Here is a 12515-nt window from a genome sequence, read left to right as displayed (position 1 = left end):
AATACTGAGACAACAAAGGTAGAAAAATGCATAGTTTTCTAAATTTATTAATAGTAATGTGTCAGCTTTGGGAAATGTGCATATCTACTACTAATCATTTCTATAGCACTTTTAGATGTGCACAGTGCTGTACACATCATATACAGTAGAAATACTTTCTCTGTTTCTAATGGACTCACTATCTTAGATGGTTTTTGTACTTAGGGCAATGGAGGATTAGGTAACTTGACCAGGGTCACAAAGAGCTGCAGTGGGAATCACACTCAGTTTCCAAGGATCTCATCTCACTTCACTATTAGGGGGCCACTCTTCCACTCCACGCCATATAGGCGTAGAAGGTGTTTGCTTTTAGCAGGATGTGTTTATTGGAGCTCCCTCTCTCCCCATCCCCAGTACCTTGGGAGAAATGTAGTTATAGGGGGGCCTATCTTCATTTTTCCTCCCGGGGGCTCCCTTTATCCCAGATGTACTACTGCACTAAGTAGCCTCTACTTCCATTGGCAGCAAGAGATGGCGTTGATAAGACATTTCCTGCTGCCGCAGAACCAAAACGATGGAAAAACAAAATGTCCAGACAACAAGGTAGAAAAAAGTGTTTTATTTTGAATTCAACTGGAATATGTAGCTTTTGGATATGTGCATCACAGACGTTTCCTTTTATTGTAACAGAGTTCTTTTTATTTATTTTATCTTGGTTTTATTTTTTTTTTTACACTGCTTTGATCTGTTTTAAGCCTAAACAGTATATTTAATTTTTAATAAACATAAACATATTATATTCAGTGGCATAGCCAGAAGGCTGATTTGTGTGTTTGTGTGTATGGGGAGTTGATACTAGGGGGTCCTTTTACTAAGGCGCGCTAGCCATTTTAGCGTGTGCTAAATATTAGCACGTGCTAAACACTAACACGTTCATTATAGTCTATGGATGCGTTAGCATTTAGCAAGCACTAAAACAGCTTGCGCGTCTTAGTTAAAGGACCCCTAGGTTTCCTATGATAGCATTGCGATAATTTGAATCAGTTTTTCTGCACAAGTTTTGCATGGTTTGTCTTTACTTTTGAAATTTCATAAATAAAACATTTAAAACAAATTAAATTTTTTTTTTCGTCGGCAAGGGGTAGAGCTAGGTGGGGTGGGGTGAGACGAGGCTAGGTGGGGAGAGGCTATGAGGCAGGTACAGGGCTGGGTGGGGCCAGGGCCCCACTGAACTGGTCTGCACAGGGCCCTGTAGTTGCTATAAGACCGGCCCTGCTCCTATAGCTAAATAGATTCACTTCCTTAAGTGATGAGACACTTTTATGGCAATGAGAAAGGCACGCAAGAAACAAGATGCTAAACTGGAGAACACATCCATTCTCTTGTCTATGATGTGTCTTTTCCCCCATCCTCACACATGAATTTCTGAAGGGATTAATTTGTTGATGCTGAGAGGGAAGGCTTTTTTCAGGAATACTTTGCAACTAAACAAGGGAAACACAGAGAGGGCCATTTTTGAAAAGTTGTCGAAGTTCAACTTTGGGCATTTCCCACAAAACATCCAAAGCTGGAAACAAAGAAATGTCCATTTTCGAAAGGCAAACCACTAGACGAAAATTGCCAAGCCTCATTTTCAATCCCAAAAAATGGCCAAATTGGAAACGTCCAAATGGACTGCATTTGAACCTGGGAGGGGCCAACCTTGTAATGAACTGGCCGCCCAGACATACCAACAGAGCGATGGGACACCTTAGAGCAGTGGGCTCAAACTTGCGGCCCGGGGGCCACATGCAGCCCGCCAGATACTATTTTGAGGCCCTCGGTATGTTTATCATAATCACAAAAGTAAAATAAAACAGTTTCTTGATCATATGTCTCTTTAGTGATAAACTACAATATTATTATTAAGACTTAGCCAAAAGGAAAGATTTATAAACCATAAAGAGTTTTACCTCATGCAAAATTGTCATTTCTTTAATAAGACATTAACTATTTTTTTCTGCGGCCCTCCAAGTACCTACAAATCCAAAATGTGGCCCTGCAAAGGGTTTGAGTTTGAGACCACTGCCTTAGAGGGACTGCTGTGACCTTCACATAAACAATACCACAAGTATATCACACCATAACCCCCTTATAATTTAGAGTGAGCCCCCCAAAACTCCCCTACCACCTACAATACCCACCTGTTTACTACCCCAACAGCCCTTATGGCTGCAGCTATATGGCAGTATAGTATTTATTTATTTAATTTCTATACCGTTCTCCCAAGAGAGTTCTATCTAATGCACCTGGGGCAATGGGGGGATTAAGTGACTTGCCCAGGGTCACAAGGAGCAATGTGGGTTTGAACCCACAACCCCAGGGTGCTGAGGCTGAAGTTTTAACCACTACGCCACACCATAGTTGTGATTAGAGTTAGTTTTTTCATTTTTCTTAAAAAATTGATAAAATGCTTATAACAAATTTCTAAGCAATTTACATTAATAAAAATAGGCATCTCGAGACATATAAGAGACAAACGTAAAGCATGACTAACTTGAATCTAGGGTAAAGGGTAGAACTTCAATATGATTAAAAAAGAAGAACAAATATGGGGAAAACATCAGGGAAGGGATAAGAACTGCTTAAAATAAGGCTGTATTTGAGCATAGCAGAGTGAAGATTGTGTTGTACAAAGTTAACTTTTTATTGTTAATCAAAAGTGTCTATGTAAAGGAAGCTTTAAAGGGAGCCTTTAAATCAGGGGTCCCCAAAGTCCCTCCTTGAGGGCCGAATCCAGTTGGGTTTTCAGGATTTCCCCAATGAATATGCATGAGATCTATGTGCATACACTGTTTTCAATGCATATTCATTGGGGAAATCCTGAAAACCCAATTGGATTCAGCCCTCAAGGAGGGACTTTGGGGACCTCTGATTTAAATCTCTCTAATATTGCCTTATGGGTCTGGCTCCTCCTTTCTATGATTCACCCACCTGGCTAATTAAGACACTCTACTAGGCTTTCCATTCAAGATACTGCTGTTCTATAGACAGGTATGTCCTATCCCACAAAACTCTGAATGAAAAAGAAGGAGGTGTGTGACCACTGGGGGAGTGTGGGGGGGGGGGTCATTACTTAGTTCCTCCTGAGGTCATCTGGTCAGTTTGGGTACCTTTTTTGGCACTTAGATGCTTCTAAAACAAGTCTAGCCCAAAACGTCCAAGTTCTGTCCTGGACATCTTAGGAGATGTTCAATTATAGCAGCAAAACATCCAAGTCTAAGCCCGTCCATAGCATGCCTCCCCCCTTTGAACCCTGGATGCCCAGCACGGAAAACATCCTGCTAGATGTCCAGAAAGCCGGTTTCAAAAATCGGCACTTGATTGCTTTTGCGAGCAAAACATCCAAGTGCTGACTTATGCAATTTTTTGGACGTTTTTCTCTTTTGATTATGCCCATGAGAATCTACTGACTGAAATGATATTATGTCATTGTTTTAGTACTTTGTGGATCACCAATGTTACTTAGGTTTTCAGTTCCGATGGTAACTTACTGGAAGAGATCTTGTTGATAGTATTCTTAAGGTCATTTGGAGGTGGTTCCCATTGGACTTTGGGAGTGATGGCTCCTTTGGTATGTGCATTTGAAGCAAGGGTCGTTGACTTTACTGAGAATGAAATAGAACAAGAAATGGTTAAAAAGGATAAAAGTAATGTATTAATTTTTATAGAGAATGTTGCAGAACAGCATGGAGTTATCTGAAGGCGGTGAGGCTTACAGATTTGATACTAGTTACAGAGAGTGATGCTTTGAAGTAACTAGCCTATGTAGAAGAGGAGGAAATTATCAGACTCACAGGGACAGGGAGATTTCACTCTTACCCCAGCACACTTTCTCTGTGTAGACATGCCGTGAGAGGCAAGGTATGAGAGAAAGAATGAAGACAAAGGCCTCAATTTTACCCCTCAGTTGAAAATGAAAAGGTCACAAAATTGCCAAAATAATTCTAGAAATACATTTTGTATTTTGAAGTTCAAATGCCAGTGCTGGCTCTGCCATGGACTTCCATGAGACCTCTGTCTCTTTGTGTCAGTGTAAACACTTATTTGGGCTACAGTAATATCAACATTGCCTATTGACTGTCATTGCTTCTAGAGTTATCAGGTAAGGACACAGGTCATACCACAGTACCTTTCATTCATAAACGGCTGGAATGCCATTAGTTTAAAATTCATTACACAAATCCAAATTATGAAGATGCTACTTTTTTAACAGTTGACTATCAAAAGTACTGGACCAACAGCAGTGAGAATCTCCACGAATCCACAGAACGGACAGTTACAACACAGGCGGCATCAGTGCAAGTTTTCAGAATTTGCCTTCCTAATGATTCTCATCCCTGGTATGAAGGAACAGTTTCTAAGAACAAAAAGGTGGTTTAACTTCTTTAACCATTTAATTTTTGGCACCTCTGATATAAATGCCAATGATAGGCCACCTTATTTGCAATCTGGAAAGTATTTTTAGATATGCAAATATACTTCATCCTTGTGTGCATCCTCTGGGACATCTAGTTCTCAGAGTGAAAAGCTCTGCATTTTTGTTCCTGTGCTTCAAAAGTTCCAAATTATTCTGCAGTTTGATGAGCATCCTTAGTATGAACACAAACAGCTTTCTATTCCTGATCACCCTATTGTGGGCATTTGAATTCCTTACCTGGACAGGGTGCCATCTTGCAAACTTGAATGCTGTCTGGCTTCTCACCCTCACAGTGCTCGATGCCGTTATCGATTGTCTTGCATGACACCTGTCGCTGCTGGATACCTTCACTACAGCTGGATGAGCACTGTGTCAACAAGTGAAAAATAATATCAACACATTCATCAGTCTCAACAATTAACCAATGAGAATAAGCATCAACCTGTGTCACAATTCTAAGAACCAACCAATGAGCAATAACACCAAAAACTCCACCAATCCCAACAACCAATCACTTGTCAAATATGAACTAAGCAGGATACACAAGTATTTACAGAATAGTGCTTAGGCAGAATATTACCATGTATGTATGTATTTGCTGGTACATAAGAAAACTGGACCGCAACCCACCGCCTCAAACTAAATAAGAACATAACCAAATTCATTTGGCTAGGACCCTCAACAGACCCACACTACACTCCAAGGATTAAAGTAGACAACACAGACTTTCCATTGAAGTACAATCCTGAATCTTAGCAGTAGAAATTGATAACCACCTATCTATGAAGAGTTATATACAATCAATAATAAAACAATCTTTCCTTGTGATGAGAAAGCTAAGATCCATCTTGACTTGACTACTGTAATGTAACACTAGTTCTTTGCTCTAAAACAACAACTAGATCAAAATGCAGCTGTAAGACTCATATACAGACTATGAAAATTGGAACACCTACAGCCCCACTACTCTATATGAAACTACATTGGCTGCCCATAACTGCAAGGATCACGTTTAAATTAGGCATCACTACCTTTCATATCCGGAAAGGCAACACCTTAACTACCTAACAGAGTTGACCATCCTACTCCAGGTTGCCTCCAAAGGATATTCCACCAGAAATCTTTTCCACTTCTATCTAAGGAATTCAGAGTCCAGTCTGATAATGTTATGAAATTCGAGTTCCAATATGCTAACTGGGATCTTCTGGGAGAGACTTATTTGCATTACAAGCCTGACTAGCCCTTGAGAAGAGTGATATGAGTGTGGGGAAGGCTACGTAGGAGGTATATCCAAAGGCTGGACAGTGGGTACTCTTCCTGGGATGAAAGAGGTGGTGGAAGGTTAGGCTGGGGTCACCCTCCTTTTTTTTGTTCAATGGATCATTTGTGTTGATGTATTCTCAGGACTCTTAATAAACAATGCACTAAAGTGGTAATGTTACAAAAGACCCATATTAAGGAGGCAGAATACTCTAGGTTACAGAGATGATGGGTAGATAAAATCATAAGAGTCTCATCTGGTACCTCTAGTGTTGGGGTGGCAATTTTGTTTCACAAATCTTTAGCTTACTCAATTGAACAAGTGAACACTGACCCTTTAGGACAGCAAGTTATTGTTTCTTAGATTCTGGAGGATGCCTAAATGACACTGTGCTACCAATACTTTTGATGACAGGTTTTCCCAAAAGATAAGGAGATTATTAGCACAATTTGAGAGACTTGATATTATTTTTGAAGGAATCTTCAGTATAGTGTATGACTCACAAATGGATAAAATATAAAACAAATGGATAAACCACAATATTTATGTTTGAAAGAGGAAGGGGGTTACCAAACTTTTGTGATTCTCTGGACCTAACAGATGCTTGGAGAGCACTGCACCCCATGGAAAGGGATTATACCCAGATTTCAAGGGCCTATTTGACACAGTCTAGAACTGATTACCTGTTGATAATGGAGGGTATTTTTCGTATCTTAACAGAGGCAACTATAGGTCCTGTATTGATCTCTGATCACTGGATGATCTGGGTTCATTTAACTTTGAGGGTTGGCTACCACTGCACTGATGGTTCCCCATCTTCATATATGAGGATAGTGTGGTGAAGCCTTACTTTCTTCTCTTGTTTTAGTTCTAGTCTTGTTTTCAATTAACTAACCCCAGTGGTGTGGTGAGGGAAGGAGGTGCCTGACATTGCTGCATCTGCCCTCCTGGAAGTCCTTCCCTGCTGCGCGCACCTCCTTCCCCACATACCTCTTGAAATATTCACCAGCTTCTCCCTGCTGCTCGCATTGGCCTCAGTTCTCTCTCCAACATTACTTCCTGGTCCTATGACCAGGAAGTGATGTCAGATTAGAGCTGAGATAGGCACGAGCAGCAGCAGGTAGGAGATGCTGCTTGCACCGGTGAAGTTTCGAAGAGGTGTGGAGGCAGAGAGGAGAGGTGACTGCACCCCCACCAAGCTGGCACCCAGGGCAGTCTTCCTCCTGGCTCCCCTTCCTACACCACTGCTAACCCTCAACCCCCATTATCTGATTCTGCAATAACTACCCTACTAAGAGAACCCAGTTCCAGAGTAGCTGGGACTCACTTGGGACCAGGCTCCTGTTTTCCACTGGGAGGGGCATGGCACTCGATTACACGGACTCCTCGTGTCTGGTCGTTCACTGGTGCAATATTTGGTATGCACAGTTTGATTGATACCATTCTGTAGTTGCTGGATGCATTGAACCAGGCGGGTTTTCAGCCCAAGCTTTCCACAAGTTTTGCTGCAGGCTCCCCACTCCTCTGTCACCCACCTGCAAGAAATAACAGTATTATTTTATTTTATTTATAGCAACAGCATACACACTGGTAAGGATACACTTAGCATCATTCACTTTCCATATCAAAATATTCCCAAATCTTTGATAGTCCAGAATACTGCCGTTAAGATCATATTTAAGGCCAAGAAATTCGACCATGTCACTCCCCTCTTGATTAAAGCCCATTGGCTCCCTATTGATCACCGTATCACTTATAAAACATTACTGCTGACATTTAAAACAAGAAAAACAGGACAGCCGGAATTTATCAACAAACTTTTGATCCCATACACTTCACTACGCATCCTCCAATCCTCCGATCAAAATCTACTAGTAGTCTCATCACAGACACATCAATACAAGGAGAAGTGCCATTTTTTTTTCAGTTGTTCCGCCCTCCCTTTGGAATTCAATGCCTAACTTCTTAAGAGAGACATGGGGGTCTATTGACGAATTTTGTTAACTTTGATTAGTTGGATTATGCCTTTATTTCTTATTTGATTGCACATCCAGGGAGGGGGGGGGTAATATATTTTGATGTATTCATTGATTGCAAGTGCTGTTTATGATATTGATTGTATGCATAATTTAAAGCACTTTGTTTTTGTTCTCGAATTAGGGTGGGGGAAAATATTTTGTAGTATTCTTTGATCGGTTGTAAGTGCTGTCTATGAAATTAATTATATGTATATTTTAATGCACTGTTTTCAAATTGAAAATTAATAAAGATTTATAATAAGAGAGACATAGGGCTCCTTTTACAAAGCGCGCTAGCAGTTTTAGCGCAAATGCCCCGTGCGCTAGCCGCTACCGCCTCCTCTTGAGCAGGCGATAGTTTTTTGGGTAGCGCACGCTAATCTGGTACGTGGGCTAAAAACGCTAGCGCACCTTTGTAAAAAGAGCCCATAGTTTCATAGTTTATTTGAATTTTGATTAAATGCTTCTCCAGAGGTACAAAGCATTGCACATAGTAATTTAAAATAGATAGGAGACGAACATGTTAAATAATTAAACATAGACCAGCAAAACAAACATACGTATGACAACATCTATGGAGAAATTAAAATCCTTCCTTAAAACATTCCTTTTTAAGGATGCATTCCAAGTTTGATTATCCTTCTAAGGATTTTATCAACTTAGGGCTCCTTTTACGAAGGTGCGCTAGCATTTTTAGTGCGCGCTACAATACCCTGTGCTACACGGAAATACTAATGCCAGCTCTATGGCAGCGTTAGCGTCTAGCGTGCAGCACTGTAACGTGTGCTAAAACCGATAGCGCACTTTCATAAAAGGAGCCCTTAATTTCAGCCCACTTAAGTTGGACTGCTACACATTGCCCTACACTTTTTGTATTTTCCACTGTTTCTCTCTTTTCTTTATTTATATTGTAGTTCTCCCTTTTCTACTCATTTCAGTATGTCCTTTTGTCTTATTTGTTCATTGTTTTAACTGATGATGTTTCTTTGTTATAATTTGACCCCTCATTGATTGTACTGTACAACCACCTTGAAATTTGTGTTACATAGAATTTTTTGGACCCCAGTTCGTTTGCAAACGTTGGACAGTTCAAAGTCCAATAGATGCTGGCATTGTCATCTTGAAGTAGGGACACTGGATCATTGGTTGTTTTATTGTCCCTTGATACTCAATTTTTGGAAATCAATATGGGGACAAATTAATAGGATATTAGAAACATTGATTCCGTTGTCCTATGATGTGATCATTTGTGGGACGTTTTTGAACACTAAAATCCATTAGACAGGTATAAAAGCAGACTCCTTAGAATTATGACAGGGATTGCCATGCAAATGATTACTAAGAATTGGAATAACTGGGACAGGCCAAATTTTTCCTTTTGGTGGGAAACTTTATGTCTATGTTATAGATATGAAAAAATGAATTCAGAAATATTGGGTCATAATAAACTATTTAAAACAACATGGGGTCCATTAACAAATTTTGTTAACTCTGATTAGTTGTATAATGCCTTTATTTCCTATTTGATTTGCACACACATCCAGATAGTCTACAGGAGCTCACGGCAGCCATTTCCTATGAGTGATCTGCAAGGGGCAGGAGCGTAGGAAGATCGCTCCTGCCCCGAAACCCACTAGACCACCAGGTAAGGCTTAAGGGGGGGTCTAAGAGGGCTTAAAAATAGCCCCAAAAATGAAAATAGATCTTAAAAAAAAAAAAAATATCGCAAATAACCAAATCTGCGGATGCTGAAACCGCAGATTCGGAGGGAGAAGTGTACATTAAAATTTATATTCTGCCTATACCCAAACAGGGAAATTCTAAAACCGGCACCCTACTGATGCCTAAGTTAATTGAAGTACGCCATGTAAAAAAAAGTGAGGCTGAAGCAGCTACTGGTGCCTAAATAAAATGTGCCGGAATCACACCTATGTAGGCGCAATTCATGCAAAGACAGGCACTAGAAATGTAGGCCCGGAAAACCCTGGCCTACATTTCTGGCGCCTATCTTTGCCGAGGGATCCCAACACTAGTCCACAGCTTGCCATCAGCTGATCGTGGCAGAGAAATCCCTGATCAGTTGAGGCGCAATTCTCTAATTGGCGCTGTCGCGTGATTGACACACGATCGGCAGCTGCTTTCAAGCAGCCCCTGACATGGGTACCGGTTAGAGAATCCGTGGGGAAAGATTTCAAAGTGGATTATTATAATAAAACAAACTACTGGGAACAGTCCCAGTTAAACATTAGCAATTTCTTAGAACATATTAATTCTTCTAATAATATAAATCCTTGTTATTTAGAAGTAATAAATTTCCTAAAAAGATATGTTTTTAAAAACTTCCTAAATGTAATGAAATTGGGGTCTGATATTAAGAAAATAGGTAGATCATTCCACACAACAGGTGCTTGGAGATTAAAGGAGGTGTTTCATTAATTAAACAACTTAATTAACTTTGGAGATGGACAGCAAAGGTAAGATTGTCTACAAAAATTATAACCTCAACTGTTTGTAAGTAAAGTAATTACATCCATTAGGTACTGAGGGGCCAGCCCATACGTATAAGATTTTATGGACCAATATATCTTCAGTGCCATTAAAATATAATTCCAATGTGGTTATAATGTAGAGTACTCCTGCTATGTATTTACAGTAGAGATCTTAAACTTACATCTGGACAGGAAAATGCCTTCATTTTTGCAATCAAAACGCTGGCGGGCTTTGCGCTTTCACTGAGCGTGAGCAAACAGGTGTAGGAACGGGATCAGGCGATATGAAAGCCTGTCCTCCCAGAGTAGCTCAGAATGGTTTATAAATCAGCATATTTGTTGCGTTTCCTTTGTTACCACCGTTTTATAGTACCCCTGAAGAAGATGTGTTGATCTGTAAAAAACGGTCTATTTGTACACGACAATTTGTTTGTTTGTTCCAATAAACTGTGCCTGCATCTTGTACATCTGTCTGCAGTTCTTTTTGGTCTTTGTTCCACTGGGTATTAAAAAGCAAATCAATGTGCACTTTCACTGCAGAATTGTTGGATTTGTTCTTTGTCCGGATTTTTAATACCCAGTTAATACGGTGGTAACAAATATACTGCTCTCTCACCCTGGTTGGGAGCACTCCTGCAGGTTACAGCGTCTGCGAATCGGCTTGGGCTTTTTACTATCTTCACAGAAGTTGCGATGTACTATCCGATTATTGCTCTTCCGCCGACAGCCGTACTTGGTGTACTGGATGCCTACAAAGAACCGAGCAAAAGAAAGAAAGGCAACAAAGAGAGAGTAAGGGCACATGCAAGCAAATTACAAACACCACAGAATCTGCAAAATCTAATGCTGTACATAAAGAATGTCAGGTCAGTATTTAGCTGGCGGTGGTCAGTATTTCTTTAAATGCAGACCACTGCCTGGTAGACAAGACAGACCCTGTTCAGGCGCTGGCACGTAATGTCTGAGTCTCTGTTGGCACCAGTATGTTATGCTGCATCCGGTTGGCTAACTGGGCAAAGTGAGGACTGCTATGAAGATGGTCCTACTTTAGTCCGTTAATTATGTGGGTACCAGCACTCAATTGTTGGTTCCTACATTATTTCTAGGTGCACCCCAACTCTGCCCACAGACCACCCTGGCACTGCCCAGATTGTGCCAGGGCGGTGAGAGCCGATAGTAATCAGAAGTGCCCAGTTAGGCACTATTGAATATTAACAGAGAGCCAGCTGGCCGCAATTTAATTGGGCAGAAGCCTTTCCTATCTGGTTAAATCATTTTGAATCATAGGCGCCATACCTTTATTAATCTTGGGGTAGATATTCAGTCAGAGGTGGCAAGTGCTTTTTTTTTTTAGCTGTTGCCAGTGTTATTCCAGATATTAGTGCCTGGGCCATGTCCAGGCACCAACATTGGATATCTAGGTTTATGCGGCTGCCTGTCTGTTATGCAGTTAAGTGCAATATTCAGCACTTAACCACATAAGCGACATTGCATTAATATAGGACTGACTTTTATGCAGTCTGATTTAACTGCTAAACTTAGGCGAAGTGCTGAATAAATGTGGACTCTGCCCCTGGACTGCCCACAAAATAGCTAGCTTTGAGATTAGCAGTTTGTGGTGATATCCAGAAGAACTAGCTGGTTAAATGTAATGTAATTTGTAATGTAATTTATTTCTTATATACCGCTACATCCGTTAGGTTCTAAGCGGTTTACAGAAAATATACATTAAGATTAGAAATAAGAAAGGTACTTGAAAAATTCCCTTACTGTCCCGAAGGCTCACAATCTAACTAAAGTACCTGGAGGGTAATAGAGAAGTGAAAAGTAGAGTTAGAGGAAAAATAAAAATAAAATAAACATTTTAACAAGACAGCATTGATCTAAATACTTTGGAAGGTAGAAGAGAGGAGAGAAAGGAATAGAAGCAGAAGGGGGAGTCGTTGAACAGTAGAATTCTGGAGAAATTTAAATGATAGAAATAGAACAAAACAAAGACAAAAGGCAAAACAATAGATAAGATTAAAGATAAATCATAAGCTGGAAAGAAAAATAAAATAAAACTTTGTCTTCAATCCACGGTTTCAGCGTCAGTGATGAAGTGGAGCAAGTAAGTTTAGGAGGAGCGATTGACGTTTCCAGAAAGGGCTTCTTCAGGGAAGAGACTTGGCAGACAGTCCCAGGATGCCTATGTCTCCTCCCCTGCGATGTTCTCCCATCCATGCATTCCCTCCCAGACACACTGCCCGTGCCCCAGCCGCTCCAAGGAGGCTGCCCCAGATGAGGCCCACGGTGAATGCAGGATTCTC

At 40.6% G+C, this 12515-nt stretch overlaps 1 protein-coding gene across 2 annotated transcripts in view; it reads right to left on the bottom strand.

Moving 5' to 3' along the window:
* Nucleotides 1-12515, bottom strand: part of ADAMTS14 (ADAM metallopeptidase with thrombospondin type 1 motif 14) — a 300717-nt gene that overhangs the window by 19937 nt on the left and 268265 nt on the right. For both annotated transcript variants that reach the window (XM_033943070.1, XM_033943071.1), the window contains exons 18-21: nucleotides 10823-10955; nucleotides 7027-7234; nucleotides 4676-4805; nucleotides 3513-3626 (exon numbers count right to left, since the gene is read on the bottom strand). In XM_033943070.1, coding sequence (XP_033798961.1) covers nucleotides 3513-3626; nucleotides 4676-4805; nucleotides 7027-7234; nucleotides 10823-10955 — 585 coding nt within the window. The remainder of the gene's footprint in view (nucleotides 1-3512; nucleotides 3627-4675; nucleotides 4806-7026; nucleotides 7235-10822; nucleotides 10956-12515) is intronic.

This window comes from Geotrypetes seraphini, chromosome 4 (genome assembly GCF_902459505.1).
Source record: "Geotrypetes seraphini chromosome 4, aGeoSer1.1, whole genome shotgun sequence".
NCBI lineage: Eukaryota > Metazoa > Chordata > Amphibia > Gymnophiona > Dermophiidae > Geotrypetes > Geotrypetes seraphini.
Note: the sequence above shows the minus strand (reverse complement) of the source record. Positions and strands in the feature narration are given on the sequence as shown.